The following is an 18059-nucleotide window of genomic DNA, read 5'->3' on the forward strand; positions in this document are numbered from 1 at the left end:
ATTTTGTGTTTCATGAAAGAAAGTCAGTCATACTGATTTGAGTAAACATGTGAGGTGAGTAAATGATGTCAGAATTTTCTTTTTCTTTTTTTTTATGTTAAGCTACACTACCATTCAAAAGTTTGGCGTTGATTAGATTTTTACTGTTTTTGAAAGAAGCTCACTAAGCCTGCATTTATTTGATCAAAAATACTGTAAAAACAGGAATCTTTTGATTGATTTTGACATTGTACTCCAGTCTTCAGAATCACACGATCATTCAAAATTCATTCTAATATGAAGATATACTGCTCATGAAACATATCGTATTATTAGCAATTTTGAAAACAGTTGCGCTGCTTCATATTTGTGTGGAAACTGATATATTTTTTTGAATTCTTTGATGATTCGAAAATTCAAAAGAACACAGTTGATTTATTAAAAATAAAAAAGCCTTTTTATCACGTTTGAACATTTTAATGCATCCTTGCTGAATAAATTTCTCAGTAAAATCTTACTGATCCAAACTTTTGAATGATGTGTATTTTTTTCTTCCATCACACGGTCAACATACTGTACTGTATTCAATGTACTGCAAAATCCACAATGCTTTACATTCAGTATTTAAGGGACACTTTGGTCTACAACGAAATCAGGCTGAAGTATAAATCATCAAGTGCTTCCTACAGATCTTCAGACATGCCTCCCCTCTTCACCTGCAGACCGCCGGCCCAGCCACGGGGGCAGGTGTTGTAGCTGCGCACTCCAGGAGAGCGCAGACCCGAATCCTCAGACTCCACCGAGGCATCCGAGTCGGTCAGCGAGCGGGTGTTGTACAAGCGCACCGGAGAGTGGATCATGCGGGTGGGAGAGGGGCTGGTAAGGGTGGGCGACTGAGCCCCCAGCATCCGTGGCTGAAATGGACTGACAGGATTGTGTTCATAAGGCACGATGCCACCGCTCACCGGGGAGATGGGCAGACTGTGGCCACCCAGCGCCCCGGGAGACAGACTGTTTTTCCGCTTGGCGGCATTGATGATGTTTTTGGCCAAAATGCGGTGGTTGGCTTTGGTGTCCTGGCTGACGGCCGTCGACTGGCACCTGGTTTCCCAGGGTGGAGACAAAGGAGAGGTGGCGGTCGGCTTGAAGATGGTACCGGGAGATGCTTTGGTTGCAATGGGCTTGTGGATAGGGCTTGGGGAAGGGCATGTTGTGACAGGTTTATGGATGGGTCGGGGTGAGGGGGAGATTGGTGTGGGCTTGTAGATTGGGGTGGATGATGTAGCGGTCACTAGAGGGCTGCTGGGGGACCAGACAGCGCTGGAAACCACCTCAGGGCTGGTGAAGCGTCTAGTGAGGTTGGGCGTCCTGGAGGTTGGGGTGGTGGAGCCGGGGTTATTGACTGGTGCCGGGGTCTCCTCCTTAATCTGATAAAACAAAAGATTTTGAAAGAATTACTCTTAGAGGTGAGACATCACTTTAATGTAGTGTCTCTATATCACTAAAGATACTCACAAACACACACACTGAATAATAAAAAGGCTCAACAGTAAGGATTTTGTCTGTATGCCACAGTTCAAATTTTATATATTATATATTTTAATTATATTTTTATTAATTATATATTTTTAGATAATTTCATATAATACAATATATAATAATAAAAATATAACTATATATTTAGATTTTAAAGTTCATAATTTAAATGCATAATTTATGTTAATATTATTTTACATTTTATTCACTTTTTTTAAATTATGTTATTCAATAGAATCAATTTGAACCAAAACTAATTGAAGATAATATTTTTAAATGTTTTATAATTTTTAAATATTTTAACATTAACATAAACATTTTTAACTTATGTTATTATTGGATATTTTTGTTTTACAGCAGAATTTGAATATTTAAAGTTTGCATCATCAGTTTATTACTGTGAAGCTGCATTGAAACAATCTGTATTATATAAAGCTGTACATAAATAAAATGATAAATTAAAATGATCTTCGAGATTCGATTTTGAGATTATTTACAAACATTTGTGGATATATAATAGCTAGACATTATGATAGAGGAAATTAACTTGACCTGAGCAGATAATGCTGGACATCATGTTAGATAATTTTATTTCGCTGACAAGGTTAAAAAGCTAATGAGCATAATTTGCAACCAAATGTCACAGCAAAACAAGGCATAAAATTTGTGAGGCATAAAAGTCAAATATATAAGGCGTTGATCCAACAGTGCATGTGGCAGTTCATTCAATTAGACCAAATACTAGGTCAGCACACCTTCCTTACTGTTGAGCCCTGCATAACATGTCACGATTCATTTCTTTTTATGTTATAAATAATGTTAGATAGTGAGAAATGTTAGTGTACAGGAACAAAGATATCATTACACTCAAGGAACAACTGCAGCAGAACAATCGTGTATCCAAAGGTTAAATAACCATTCAAAAATCCAAGCTTTCCAAGTTCATGCCAGGTACAGGTTAGCCTCTAAACCGCCACTGAAACATCTAAAACACCTCCTGCAGCACTGCATGCAACAAGATGTGGTTATCGATATCAGGCCTTCTCATGCACCCTGTGATTACATCAAGCTGTTTATTCTTGACCGATGTCTGAGTAGTTTCCCAGCACACCACGATACCATGCCATCTTCAGATCGCTTGCATACACGCTGCCAACACCACTAACCTTTACTGAGATATGCAATTGCACTGCTGAGGCTGCTGGGTATGTTTTCGCCTCCAGCAAATGTGTTTTTCCAAGCATGAGGGAGGCCAGAGGTCAGGCCGTTAGCCTAAAGCTCAAGCCCACAGCGGCCAGTTTCGGCTCAGATGTGCATTTTCAGGGGGCAGGCCAGGAATGTGTGGGGCACATACATATTCAGTCAGCGTTAAAAAAAGTTTCTAATTTCATTTCGGGTCAGAGCACTACGCGGCGGGTGGCTGTGATACGCATATCTTTGTTTTGTTGGTACAAGTGTATAGATAAAAACAACTCTGTGGGAAAGCCGGCCTGGGATTCTCATTGCAGGATAGATACTACTGAAAACTGAAACAACTGATTAGAGGGGATACTGCAAATAAAAGAAGAAATTCACACAAGAAATTCAGCAGATTAGTAAACAGAAGAAGATAATAGAGTATGAAAACAATAGACAGAAAAGAAAGTGTTTCATTGTTTTAATGAAACAGAGTAGACAAAACCATTTGAAAGTGAAGAAGCTAGAATGAAAAATTTTTTTTAAAAACAACCAGCATTAAAATAGGTACTACATACTGCATGTAGTGATAAAATTCAACTAAATGAAATTATGGCTTTGTTTAACCCGATACCTGCAGTGGAGCATACAGTAGTGTATGCACACTACATTAAGCATTAAGCAAGCTGTAAACTAGAACTATAAATCAAAGAGAAGCACACAGAACTAATTAAGAAAAAGAACAGTGCGGGTGCCATAACACGAAGAGGGTCTCATATCGCCCTACTCATATTAAATTGTATTTCGTACATCATAAAAGGCAAGACACCATCTGCTAAACTGCTTATGAGTTTGTACCAACTCCAACCTGAAAACTTGGAGGCAAGCGTTGGAAAATGACACACTGGTTTTGTACCTAAAATATATCTGGCATGAGCACAAAACTGAATAAACTGTAGTTCTGAAACACAAAGCTGCACTAAATTACAACGTCTTGATTAAAAAAATATGTAAGGGTCAATTTATGGCCCTCTGGTGGCCAGTTTATGAGTTACAGTTAAAGGTCAGTTTAACAGGTAGGACGTGACATTTATTGCCTCCACATGCAATAATAAACAAGAAACAACAAAAACAAATCTGACCAAGATTGCTAAATTTCAAGTTTCTTGTAGGCCTATTTTTTGTACCTTACTGCTCTCTTGTTACGTCTTAGTGGACAGTCAGTGTCCAAAATGTGTCCTTTTTACTTTTCTTCCATTATACTTTGGTCTGAAGAGTATATAAAGCAAAGAAGAGCAGAAATGGAAAGGTTTAAAAGAATGAAGAGGGTTTCCACACCTGTGGGCTGATACCAGATTTTTTGGTGGAAAACGTGGGACGTGGTGCTTGGACGCCAGAGCGAGGTGAAGCCACACGTTCTGGAGCTAAAGGCGACACTGGGGAACTGATGCTGCCTGCTGTGATGGGACTGAGAGGCGTCACAGGAGGCGAAAAGCAATGGGCTGACCGATAGACTGCAGACGGGCTGTACGGCGATGGCAATGGGCTTGTTGGAAGGGAAGATTGTCTGGAGAAGGAGTGAGCTGTCATGACAGGTTTAGGAGCTGGGGCGGCTCTGGGAAGAGTGCTGTAGGGGTCTTTCGTTGGGTTGAAGATGAAGAGGGATGAGTTAAGCTGGTATGGCTGATGTTTGGACAGCTCCATCTCGATTTTGGTGCAGCCGTTCTCCAAGGGTATCTCTGGAGGTGGAGCTGGAGCAGACACTGGCGCTTTGGCAGGGACAGTCTTTTTCTGAATGGCCTGCTGAGATTGAAGTGTCTTTGAAATTTCTGCACTTATATTGGAGGAGTTTATTATGGCCTTCACTCGACCGGGCATATTGGATGGATATACCCATGAAGGAGGCAAGGACATGGTAGGAGAGAGTGATCTCGGGTCCTTGCTGTCATGGACATACTTTTCCATCCTCGACTGGCGTTTGGCAAACAGTTCAGCTCCTTTTCCTGAAGCATTGGTCAGGGCCTGCTCAGGCTTGTGCTGTATCCTGGCACGCGTTCTGGAGCTTTTCAAACTCGAGGCCCACTCTGGCACCGCAGCTTCCTCGTGAACGTCCTCTTCCTTGGCCAGGAAGTTTGAGGCTTCGGCCCCAAGAGCCAGCAGCTCCTCCTCCTGCCCTGCATCTGGCTGGGGTTTTTTCTTCTTTTCATCTGCACACTGCACCAAGGACAGGAGTTCGGGATTCGGAGCCACTTTTGGTTTCTCCTGAAACGTGAACATCGACTTACGGGTTGCTCGGCGAGCCCGGCCCTCGTCAAGGATCCCCGTTTTGATGGGAGTTACAGATCTCTTCTCACTCAAGTGGTCAGGGACAAATGTAGGCTTGGGGACATACGGGCGGATGTAGTGAGAAGAAGGCTGAGGTGAGCGAGCATGGCCTGTGTTAGATGGAGGAGGGCTGGAGTAGCTGGGGAGAGGAGGAGTCGAATATGAAGGTGGAGGTGGTGGTGGAGAGAAAACAGGTCTTGGGTGCACTGGGTAAGTTGTAGAGTCATGGGCTGGAGGGATGTCCATGACCGGACTTATAGCTTCAGAGGATCCTAGTGTTGTTGGGGAGAAAAATGGGCGAGCTGTTCTGTTTATGATGGTGGGCTGTTTAGTCACCGTCTTATCTGATTTTCCATTGCATTGTGCTTTGTATCCATTTGGGATTTCTTTATTGTGTGCTCCATTGGCTTCAGCTTCATCTTCACCAGTTCTGTCCATAACAGCCGGGTTACTGTCACTTCTAAGAGTAAACTCATCCTTCACATTTTCTGTGAGGTCTTCTGAAAGCTCCTCATCCTTCTCATTGACGGGGAGAAAGTGTCTGTCTTGGCTGCTTTCTTCTGCTACAACCCCCCGTGTAACCTCACTAGCATCTTCCATGCCACTCCCAGTACTGTGGATTCTGCCGGCCGACCACGTGAGACCTGTCTTAAGGTTCCTGTGATTCAACTCTGTGTCCTGGTCCTCAGTTGAGCATTTGTCCCATGTCTGTGGACTTTCAAAAGATGAATCATTAACATTCTTAGATGCCTCCACTCCCCCTCCTCCAACGCTTATGAGTGTGAAAGCGTTCACTCTCTGTCTGCGCCGGTTGAAAAGTTGGACGCCTTTAGAGTTGGAATTGGCCTGGAGCTGAGCTGCAATGATCTGACTCTTGGTTCGTGCCTCCTTCAGCTCCTTCTCTGACAAACTGGCACTTCTGCTGAGGTCTGTAATGGTAGAAAAATACAACAATCAAATCAAGCGAAATTTTCAGTTATATAACACATTCACAGCTATGCCATTTGCAGTGCTTTTCAGTACACAAAGCTAAGTATTGCTCAACCCCGCTTATAAATGTAAAATTTTGCACAACCCACCAAGTATTCACAAGTCTTATGAGGGAAGAGTTATTTTAAATGCCCTTAATAGTTTCAGCCTAACAAAGGGTGTTGCATATAATATCACAGGCTTTTTTATTAGAGAGAGTACTTGGACAGGTTTTGGCAAATATTAACTTGCCTTATATTTTATTTCATGATCTCAGCATTGCTGTCACAATCATTTGGTTGCTATTTAATTTTCAGCTATAGTAGCAATGTGCTCAAATGGGAGGATAATTATTTAAAAGTCAAGAGTATTATATGTCTTTCAAGTAATTCTAGCTTCCATGAGTCACCCTGTTAAAAAGATGAATCATATTAGTTTATCGTCTTTTTTGCGGACAGACTTATAAAAGAAACGCTGACACATTAAGTTCAAGGATTTGTGGTCAAAATTATTATTTTCACAGTTTGGTGTGATTCACGGAGCTTGCAGGCAAATTTTTGTAGACCATATAATGCTTTCACACATTTATAGTTCTAAGTACCTCCTGTAAATAAATCGTAATGCTGATATTTGCAGTTCTACCCATAGTTTGGCAAAGATGGATGTTAAAACAGTCATCTATTTGTTGAAAATGGCAAAGGTTTATTGACTGGGCTAAAAAGCTCCATTCTGAGCTGCAGAAAGTATTTCCTTCACCATGGGCTCTAGTCCCTCCCTTAGCATTCCTCAACTGCCGAGAAAATTCCCTGCTTGAGACTGCAGCATGCCTTGAGAAATCTCTGTGAGGCACAGGAACCATTGGTCTATATGCTGACATCCCGACAGGTTCATGGCTTTCCATCATCTACTTACAAGACAAAGTATACATTTAAATGCTTGAACTTTGACCTACAGTGATATACTGTGGCATCAAAGTTTCAGTAAATAAAACAAGTGTGCTTGAAGATCCTGCCTACAAATGAATGAGTGCCTTAGGAAAGGAACAGAACTTTTAAAACACAAACCCCCAACATCTTATACTGTTAACGATTACATCACTGGCTGTACGGCTTGACTCTATATAAGTGTGGTTAACCTGTGCAAACACAATCTGTTTCCCTAATAGACCTTTGAATAATTAACCACTTTAGGTTTCCCTGAGGTAGTTCTTAGCTTTTATCCTCAACCCCAGACTTGGCAGCAAACCTGAAAACCTGTTTTTTCTCTATCCAAGCAGGTAGGTCTTTGTTTTGCCATAGCCACAATGGGAGTTAAAAATTAGTAAAAAAAGCAAGAGTTCTGAGTCTTTCCCATTTGTTTTATGTGCAAGTTTGCCAGACTCAAAGGAGCTTTTATATCACATGGCATAAAATTATAATAGAGCATGCATAATGTGCATCTGCCTTTCATTCCACCAGCAAAAACACATTTTTATTTAGTCAGGCCATGCAACACAACCTCTAGCACTGGGATAAAAGCTCTCCATTTTCCTTCTTTACGGATATTCATCTTTACGGTGTTTCAAAAAAATTTTTTTATAAACCTGGAGCAAATCCGATAGTCATAAACACAGATGCAGTTTTCTTTTAATTTTTTCTTCTTCTTTTTTTAAAATAAATTAAATAAAAAATATGAAATTACTTGATGCAGTTTTAATTTGTTCCTTATTCTTATAAATTTCCCTGTCATATCAGAGCCAGACCAGAATAGTTAATTTAATAGCTATGACTTCACTCACTGACTGCTTTCTACTCTTTAAAAAAATAAACACACTATAAAATGTGGTAATGTGCAAAAAATTACCTAGGTTGATAACTAATTTAACATTTTTTTTTTTACCACATGAAGCACATTTTAGGTTATAATATTTTTTTTTACACTGTACAATCAAAAAGAACTTAAAAAACGGTATGTCTGAGATCCACAAAGAGCAATTTGTCACTTTAACTTCAAAACAATCTTGTTCTTTTCATTCAAAAACTTGCTGCCTATTGTCTGTCTATGCCTAAAGAAAACCCAAAGTGGCAACCAGTCTGGTTTATCTTTTAAAACAGCATGCATTCACTGCAAAATATTGCTCTCTTTTCGCTTTAAATAAGATTCATCACATTATATAATTTAAACGATCATGTCATCAAACCTCAGAACTTAAACATGACTTCAGCACATGCCTTTCACAGATCTAAGCGTTTTATTACGCAAATAGGCTACCGTTTTTTGACTTTCCAGAAGCACCGGGTCAAACTAAACTTCTCTTACCTTAATTAACTCTGAATACAGTCTCTTTTGTTGCTGCTTCGCGAGCTTTTCTAATTTAACTTCATGTGTTTCCTCCACTCCCCCTTTAGCAGCGAGAGCCTGGATCGGATTTCGTGTCGTTGCGAATGATGATCTCTTGCGCGCTCCTAATGCGCATCGAGCATTGAGGCGGGCAGGCTGGGGCACTGGACGAGGGTTGCGCTTCACTTTTGCTTTTTTTAAAGGATGTCTATGCTGTGTGACGTTCCTGGCAGACTTTGCGTCCTCTGTTTTTGCTTCCAAATTCAACAGCGAAGAGCCGGGATGCAGAATAGACCTGGAAAGCGGGGCTAGTTGTCACGCGGGAGATTGTCACAAGGGCTATGGTCAGAAACTATGAGGTTTTATGCCAAAAGTAAAATTAGACACGTTTCTCTAGCAGTGGTTTTGCAGCAACTCTCTTATATATATTATATCTGTTTTATATTATATTATATTATATTATATTATATTATATTATATTATATTATATTATATATTACCCACATGTTGTTCTAAACACTTACGACCTTAAAACCCATTTCTTTCTTATATGAAACACTAAAGTAGAAGCAGAGTGACAGCCTCAGTCACCATTCACTTTCATTTAATGGGAAACATATGCAGTGAAAGAGAATGGTGACTGAGGTTGTCAGTTCTTGACTTTATGCCAAACATCTCCATTTGTGCTCTACAGAAGAAAGAAAAGCATGTGGGTTTCAAACTACACGAGGGTGAGCAAATAATGACAACATTTTCATTTTTCGGTGAACTATCCCTTTGAGTAACCACTGTTTTCGTTACCAGAGATCATGGATGTAGGAACGATTCATATTTATGATTGCTATGGCCTAGGATGTACTTAAATAATCACAGTTTTTAAATAATTTGTAAGTTTGCACATTCTGTTCCATGCCAAATTAAGTGGCCACATTTCATCAGTGTCATGTACAGAATCGATCTGTCAGCTCTTTCAGAGGATTGGATGTCAAAGCAGAGAGCCATCCGGCAAACACACTCGCTTGGGTGGATGGACACCTGAGCCTCATGGGTGGAGATCAGTTTAGACCGCAGTTTAGGTTTGCTTGCTTAGCTTATCCATCATACCTGAATCATAACCCTCATGCTTAACTTATCATTAACAGAAGGGAAACACAGGAACTTCCTCAAATCTAAAAAGTAGTGGTAGGAATTCAGGGAAAGGAATAATGTTCCCATTTGTTGGCTCTGAGCTGCGTATGATATGTGGGCTCTCAGTTCGGACAGATGAGGGAAACTCCCTCACAGCTTGAGGATTTGAGGACCTGGCAGACATAGGGTTGTATATCAAAGGTCAGATTCTCCTGTCGGATGTTATGGTTCGCTGGGAGGATGGGATAAAATGACAGATTTCCTCTGGGAAATGTGTGCGAGTACATGAGGAGTGATGCAATTGCACATCACTGTCCACAAAACCTGTACTCAGAGACTCTTCTTACTCTGCTACCTTACTCTCAAGTAGAACAACATTCACAGAATAGCATCTGCAGATGAGTTCTGATGCTGAGAAATGCCTTGTAATTGACCTGCTATATTATTATGAAATGTACAGCTGTGGCCATAAGTTACTGTACATTTGCAGAAGCTGCAAAATTAAAAATTAGGGGATAGAAAAAAGATTACAGTTTAAGATTTCAAATTTGGAGTCAGTTTAAAGTTTACAGAAAAATTGCATAAGGTCAGGGGGGTTATGACTTTGGGTATATAAGTCCTTTTTTCTTCACTGTATCTGGATTCAGTACTTTATCTTTGTATTATATGAGTTGGATTATAAAAGAAAGAATAAGAAAATAAATAAGAGGGATCATAAAAGGGATAAAAGGAATTTTGCATATTCTGCAAGAGGTATGTAAACTTATGAACACAACTATAGCAATCATAAATAAGTTTGTTCAAATTCTAAAAATTGCACAATTTGATTGATGACCTAAAAACAGTATAGAATTAAAATCCTAAAACATTCAGAGAAAAAACTGCTCTCGGACTTATGGATCACACTGTATCATTTTCCAGTCTCATGCTATCAGCATCTGGAGATCCAAGAAAGAGAACCATAACATTCTGCATCTCATCAAATCATGATGCTGTGTGGCGACATCAATCCCATACAAGGAGAGAGAGAACGAAAGAAAAAGAGAGAAAATGCTGACATTTACTTCAGCGTCTCTTCCTAGGAACTGTAGAAAACCAATATAAAGTGACTGAATTAGCTGTTCCATCTCAGCCTTTCCACATCCTCCCCTCTCGCTATTTTACACACTCCAAAGCTGTAACAACATCACAGCAACCTCTTGAATTCTGCAAAAACAGTTTCAGACCGCCTGAAATTGGTCTGAATTCTCATCAGCAGGGTTGTAAAACCTCTCTGTCACACAGTCACTGCTGTGTCATGGTCTGGTCATCTGCAAACCTTATTATGCATTCTTTCCAGATAACATTACCCACAGCTTGAGCATTATGGTCAGTGGGTATAATGTGAAGAGCTATTACTGTACGGTTCATCTGTGTCTGTGAGGAAACAAATGTGTCACTAAGGGTTTAGTAAGAACTGATGTCTAAACATTTAGGGGATAGCAATATGTTACGCCAGTCTATCCATCTGATGGGTCTTAGGCCTCTACAGGGCCTGTAAAAGCATTCGACTTTTAAAGAATAAATTTGTCTTGACTCACTAATCTATTTAAATTTATTACATGACTCTACTGAATACTTAACTCTGATTGGTTAATCACAACATTCTGCAGTCTTTGCAGTATATAGACTCTGTATAATTACACTAATTGTAACCATTATTCCAATTTGCAACCATGCAATTTCCTACATAGCTTTTTGGCAGATAATATTTACTTTAAGTCCTAAGATTTTGAGCAAATATTTTAATAATTTAACAACACCTTTGCATGCTCACGGTTCTCTGATATTTGTTTATGGCCACATGACATCCAGGTAAACTAAAAAAATTGCATGTTTCTTCGTAAGTGTTTTATTTTAATTGCTTTAGTGTTGATTTTATTCATTTGTTTTACATTTTTAAAACCCCTACATTTGAACTGACTCGCTTATCCATTTAAATAATGAACTCTGTGGTATACTTGATTCTGATTGGTTAATCGCAACATTCTGCAGTCAATTTTTTAAAAATGTTTTAATTATTAGCTTTTCATCAACTCACAACCTCAGTTTGGAAACCCTGATTTAATAAAAAAAATTAAAAAAAATAATAATAATAAACTCAGTGTTTGCATTCATTTATTTAGTAAGCAATCATGTCAGGGTGCCGATCTATTTTTGTAAATTTTTCCTTACGTATTATACACCCAAGGGATAAAGTATATTGTGATATATCATGTTCTTCAGATTCAGGTCTATAAATGAAATAAGGAAGAAAATATTTACTTGTTTTCCGCTCCATCTGGCAAGACGTCAAGCCTGGCTTTGCTTTGACCCCGCAGTGGTCATCTTTCTCCAAAATGTTAGTAATGTGCCTCTCCAGGGACGTGTTTGCTCCAGTCTTGTTGAGGGTGTAGGGTGTTGTAGTGGTAGGCCCACCCCAGCTGTCCCCTCTTCTAGCAGGCTCATGTTTGCACTCCATCCCAGCCCACTTCACTTCGTCCTTGCCTAAGAGACTCTCTTCTTTCTTTTAGCCAGCACAGTTGCCTGGGTGTGATAAAAGTTTTCTTTTTCTCAGCTGGGACGTACGTTTGTCTTGTAAGAGGTGGTTTCAGGATCCCCGGATTGTTTTATGCTTCCCGACTTGTGAAGAAACAAGGATCAAAAGCAGGATCAAAGTCAAACTAAAGCTCTACATTTTGCTGGACCTTTTCTTCACCGTAATCCTTCAGAGTAGACGCGCTACCGCCCAGAGATGAGCTGAGAAATGTACTTTTGCTTTCAATCCACACAATATTATTCAAACTCTAACAAGACCTCCCTGGAGGTATTTCTCAATGCACCCTGGATTAGTTCCAATGGAAAAGCGCCAAGAAAATTTCACAAGTGGGATATGCTCTTTTGCAAATGCGGCAAAGGCTGGAAGACTATCCTCTGTTCTATTTGCGTCTGTTTTCGATCTTACATCCAGATATTTGGCTTTCTTTTTGAGTCACCAAAAAATGTCCCTTGAGTTTACCGCAATCTCCCTGAGACAGACTGTTTCTTTAAAGGCACGTGTAGCCCTTTCTCTCAAAACGTTTCAACAATGTCAAGATGAAGGGCAGTGTTTGGTGCTTTCCTGTCGTTTCATTAGCACATGAAAAAACACATTCAGCTGAAAGGTCGTCCAAACGTTCTGGCTGCAGCTATTGTAGTTACTAAACTTTCAAGCAGAGCTTTATTGTGCTCAGTCCATATGTTTGGATTTTAAGCAGATTATCCCTGTATTACTGATCAAATCTCTTTGGGTGGCTTAAGCCAAGTGATATGATCTTTAACCCACCATCAAGAGCAGACATATAGTTTATTTGCTTGTTTCAGATCTGGTCCAGAGAGGCTCCTTGGGCAACTATATGGTATATCCAGACAGGGCTTAATGTCTTAACCTCTAGTTGTGTAGTTGAAATGAAAGGCCACTGCATGAACCTCCACTGCAGCCAGAGTACGAGTCAGTGATTTTCCTCTCAACTGCTACTTCCTGAAACATACAAGATGCAGACTCTCAGTCAACATATACTATGTTAATGCATAAAAAAAGAATATTCCACAGAATATTAACATTTTAAATCTGAACTAAATGAGGTGAGAAACCTTATGAAGGAAATATTCCTCTTTTTTATTATATTGTATGAAGGAGGGGTATTTCCTCTGGCACTGTGCACTTGATATCATTTGTGAAAATGACACCCCACCCATTGTCAAATCAGTGGGAGGAATGAACTGCATTTCCTACATGTGAAGTTGAAACAATGCTTATCTCATTTTCCTCCAGACTAATATCAAGGAGACAGGATAAGGAAAGGAATAGGTGTTGCCCAATTAGGAGTTTTTAATTTATAAAACAGACTGTAAAGGAAGGAAGGTCAATATTTTTCAAAGCTGGAACATGTGAAATCTGTGCTGACTCACAGATTTTATAATTATTATTTTTTTCATTACAATCATACATTTCACCCTCTAAATATTTTTAATAATTTGTCTGAGGACTTTTTTTTCTTTTTTTAAATATATATACTTCAAATAATTTCCCTTAACACTCTAGGCTGTTTAACACCATTTAACACTTTTAACCATATTAAAGCCATTTTTGCATTTTTTTTCCTTAAAACCACTGCCAAAAGTCCACAGATTCCACTTGGACCAACTAAAAACCCACAAAACCCTAAAAATTACTGACTTAACTGTGCTCAGTATAAGAATCCCAACTAAAAGCTTAACCATAACATTTTTTGGTGAACTATCCCTTTTAAAAAGTCATGATTTTTTAAAGATTTAAGGGTGGAGTCACTATAAATCATACATATCTGTCAGTTTAAATTAAGGAATTTTCTGTATTAGGAAAGGCTTTGACTGTTTCAGTTGCATGTTGAAACAGGACAGTGTGTTAATTGGCAATTGTACAAATAGCACAGTCTAGTCTCAATAGCACTGAATCACCCTGTCGACTGAGTGTCGTCTCTCTCACATCCTGTAGGCTACAGCAAGGCCGAGGGTCACATGAGGTAATAAGATCCCATTAGTCTTCATCACCCCCTTTCAAACACTGTTTTAACTAATAACACCTATGACAAATGAGCGGTCTGTTTCACTCTTCCAGTGATTAGCTCGACCCCTGTGCATTTATGTTTGGGAGTTTATGTCCCGCCCACTCCAACAGTTGACTCAAAAAAGTGGCCACAAAAACGACACCCTCTGTTCATGCCCTCCATTTCATCCTCCACAAATAAAGACAATCAACTCAACAAAACAAACACTCTCACCCACAAAAGCCTCTCACATGCTCTCTGCCTTTCATTGCTTTGGACGAAACATAAAGAGCAGTTGCTTTGTATTGTAATGCTTTTGAATAATGTGACCTCTGACGATGCTCTGACAAATAATTTTTTTTACACTGGCAGATAAATATAAAATATTTCAATATTAAATATTTCAATATTTCATACTAGCCAAATACACACACACTCACGTATATATATATATATAGTTTTAAAATATTGAAATGTTACCTATATGTATAAAATTGAATTAATATTTCACAATATTACTGTTCTTACTGTATTGTTGATCAAATTAATGCCTATGGTGATAATAGAACCTCATTCAAAAATAATATGTTTAAATAATAATATGTTTAAATAATAAATAATTTTTCAAGATCCGTTGGCTTTTGTTCCTCATACTTTTCTCAAAGTGGCCTAATTTTTTTTAATTGGATGAATGAAAAAAAAAAATCAGCATGTCATATCTTACTTTATCTGGGAAGCTCAGACTATCAACTCATAAAATTCTGTTTAATTGCATTCTAGAATGTTCCTCACAAAGTTACCAGCTAATTAGCAATCAACTAAATCTTTTACTCGCCAAAATATCTTGAAAGCTGAAAGCTGGTTGAAAGAAGGTTGAACGCTGATGCATCACAGAGTGTTTGAACTCGCTCGCGTATCTCTAACGATTTGCCATCGTTTGATTTATGAGTCATTCCAATCCAATGAGGGCATACTTGGCTCATACACCACTTTAATGAGCTGTATTAAGCTCTACCCATCACATTCCATACATTATCAGTCCCGAGGCATCGAATGCAGGTACTGGGAGATAGTATTCGTGTGTGTTTGTTTTTGGCTGTATCCATTACAGTGCATAATATGAGCAGTAATAGTGTATGTAACGGTGTCTGACACAGCGTTTTGATAGACCTCCGGGGCCCGACAGGTCTCTCTAATCTCCAAGATCCATTACAGCCCTCCAGGGCCAGATCCTTCAACCGTACGCCACGGCACAATGCAGAGACCTGCTCTCCGACTAAGCTTCTTTCACACAAAGGCCTTTTGAAGCACCTGTAAGTGGCCTGAAAAATAATTTGGGGGTTGCACTCTACATTTGGCATTCTTTGAGAGTAATTCTCAGCAGGTAGCCAGCATGCCTTGACTTGCACAGGTTGATGACAGACAGCAAAAACACCATTAGTTTTAAACTTCAATGAGGCTCAGAGACATGGTGCTTGCTTTATAAGGGTACTAAGTATAGTGGGCACAAATATAAATTATACAGGAAAACACCGGGTTGTGTGTTCAATAGCAAGCTGAATAATGACACAACTGTCTTTTTTCAAGCACAATTTGAATTTGCCTAATATTTTAAGTTAACTGATTCTGTTATTTTATGATATCTGTATTGTATATAACACTATATAAACGTGACTTAAAGTCTGCAGAGAATCACTTAGAAGAAAAATAAAATAACAAAACCAGGTGCTTTGGGATAAAGTGTAAACACCATAATTGTTTTAATTTCATTTTAAAAGGCTTATTAAAGAGCCATAAGCACATAAAAAAGAAAAACTAGCCTTTCTGGACTCTAACAAAGCAATGAATCCAATACTAAACTTATCTAGCAGATCCAAAAAGCAGATAAAACTTTAGTAGCATTAAAAAGCTGCGACCTAATAAGTCTTATGAATTATGCCACTCTATAAAAGTTCAGATCAGATAAAGGTCAGTGGCAGATGCTTAGCATGACGTCTCAGCTAAACAGAACCCCTGCCTAATGTATAAGTCATTACTGTCGCTAAGAAACCCCAGCACCGGATATTTGTTCTACTGTTACTGCACGCTGCTCAAATTTATCATCATAAGAACCACACGCATGCAGGCAGGACAAAGAACAGCCAAACAGGGAACACATGAAACCCATTGCCAGTGAGATTATTCCTCCACGGGAGGAGAATGAAGTTAACATCCTGAATTAATCAACCCAAATATTTAGAAAGATAGACTTCAGAAACATTCCTCCTGTTTGCAGATGGCTACCTCACACAGTAGGTTCTTCAAAGATGCAGTTTGCGATTCAACAGGTGATAAAGCTGTTTGTTGATAGCACAATGCCAAGAGAAACTCAATGAAAGTCTGGAGCTGATGGTAGACTCACCTGTACTCCCAAGTGCTTCAGTGTGTATGTGATGGCTAGTTTGTACAGCCCCTTTTCAGGTCCTCCTTGCGTTCACCTCCCCCTCTGTCTCACATAGAGTTACGCTCTCATTCTCGCTCTCTCTTTCTCTCTCGCAGACCGAAAGAAGGGAAAAGGGGGTGTGGACGAGCAGGAATTGGAACACAGAGAGTTCTTTGTCTGCCTACTTCATATGGTTTTCTTCAAGCATGCATACTGAACACATTATTTCATTATATATTTTCATATTTAAAGTAGGGGTGTTTGAGGATCAGTGTGCACTTTGCTCTTTGTCCCGCTCAAATTTTTACACCGGACAGGGGAATAGAACGTATGCAGCATATGCATGCACTAAAACTGCCAGTATGTGCTTGTTTCTGATTGCTAGGAGTTATAAAAAGTAACCAGTGTCGAGTGTTTTCTCTTGAGAAGAATAAAGTGTAAAACAAAAGGGCCTTGCAGATTGGTTTCACAGACGTGGAGAGCCCCCGCAATGATTCTTGAGCTGCGTGTTGAAGCAAAGTAAGACACTTAAAGTCTCAATGGGATGCGATCTAAAGCCCACTGATCTCCCGACAGAGAAGTCTGCCTGAGAACAGATATGTGAGATGGAAAACAAAGTATCTGTGGCAGGACAAATGCTATGGATAGAATACAGACTTCAGAGCATGTTTAAAGGTTATTTTAGTGAAAACGATCTTTATTATATCTCAGTGTTGTATGCAACTGTGTAAACTAAGCTCTGATCTGTATCATCTTTAAGTGCTTTCTCACAGTTGAAATAACATTCAGAGCAAATCGTTCTTGTCTGAAACATTGAGCTCCTTTGTAAACCCATCAAATATTTGCTTCTGTTTTGAAATGTCATACCTGGGTGATATTTGAGGCCATCAGCCATATTCAGACCACCGTCTCGGTCGTATCCAAAATAAAGGCTCTCGTCGGCAAAAACTGGGTCAGACCTATGACGAGAATTATCAAAAAATAAGTTCATGGTTATTTCACTTGTTAACTTATGCGATTATGTAATAATAATTAATGCATTCATAATTTCATAATAATTCTTTAAAACTATTAAAATGGTTAAAATCAGTGAAATTAATTATGCAGCCTGACCCATATGCAATTCCTAGGGGGAAAGATTGTAAAAATCTCAAGACATGTCTTTCAGAGTATCAAAAATGAAACAAACAGACTTGGATGATGCACAACATAGATAGATACATACATACATACAGTACATACATAAAACTGTCTTTTCTCAGCAATGAAACAAACCCAAATTTAATATATATATATATATATATATATATATATATATATATATATATATATATATATATATATATATATATATAATGCAAAAGAATGTCAAATTAAAAATGGAAAGATTTAAAAATATAATGACTGTAATTTGTTTTTTTATACATTTAGCTTTAAGGCTAACATGTGCAGTTGAGAAATCTTTGATTTGACTAGTTGACCTTTGAAGTGAACCTGTAAGCTGTGCTGTATATAGGGGAAAACTAATCATTTAGTCAGTGTACTACCTTGTTTAACTAGTGGAATGCCAATGCTAATTTAAATACTTTAATTCCTGCAAATTAAATAAGAAGAATGTC

General features: G+C 38.8%; 1 protein-coding gene across 3 annotated transcripts; it reads right to left on the reverse strand.

Annotated features, from left to right (window-relative positions):
- Positions 1–436: 436 nt before the first annotated feature.
- Positions 437–16550, reverse strand: LOC109102819 (synaptopodin-like). 3 transcript variants are annotated; one of them, XM_042738131.1, is made up of 4 exons: positions 16420–16550; positions 11737–12970; positions 4030–5945; positions 437–1406 (listed from the first exon to the last, which is right to left on the reverse strand). In XM_042738131.1, the coding sequence occupies exons 2-4, from the start codon at positions 11930–11932 to the stop codon at positions 663–665; spliced, it is 2856 nt and encodes a 951-aa protein (XP_042594065.1). In that variant the 5' UTR covers positions 11933–12970; positions 16420–16550; the 3' UTR covers positions 437–662. The 3 variants fall into 3 exon arrangements, with proteins under 3 accessions (XP_042594065.1, XP_042594066.1, XP_042594067.1); XM_042738132.1 differs by having other exon boundaries at positions 16302–16421; XM_042738133.1 differs by lacking the exons at positions 11737–12970; positions 16420–16550 and adding an exon at positions 8284–8640.
- Positions 16551–18059: the final 1509 nt, after the last annotated feature.

The sequence above is a fragment of the Cyprinus carpio genome, chromosome B14, assembly GCF_018340385.1.
Source record: "Cyprinus carpio isolate SPL01 chromosome B14, ASM1834038v1, whole genome shotgun sequence".
In the NCBI taxonomy this organism is placed as follows: domain Eukaryota; kingdom Metazoa; phylum Chordata; class Actinopteri; order Cypriniformes; family Cyprinidae; genus Cyprinus; species Cyprinus carpio.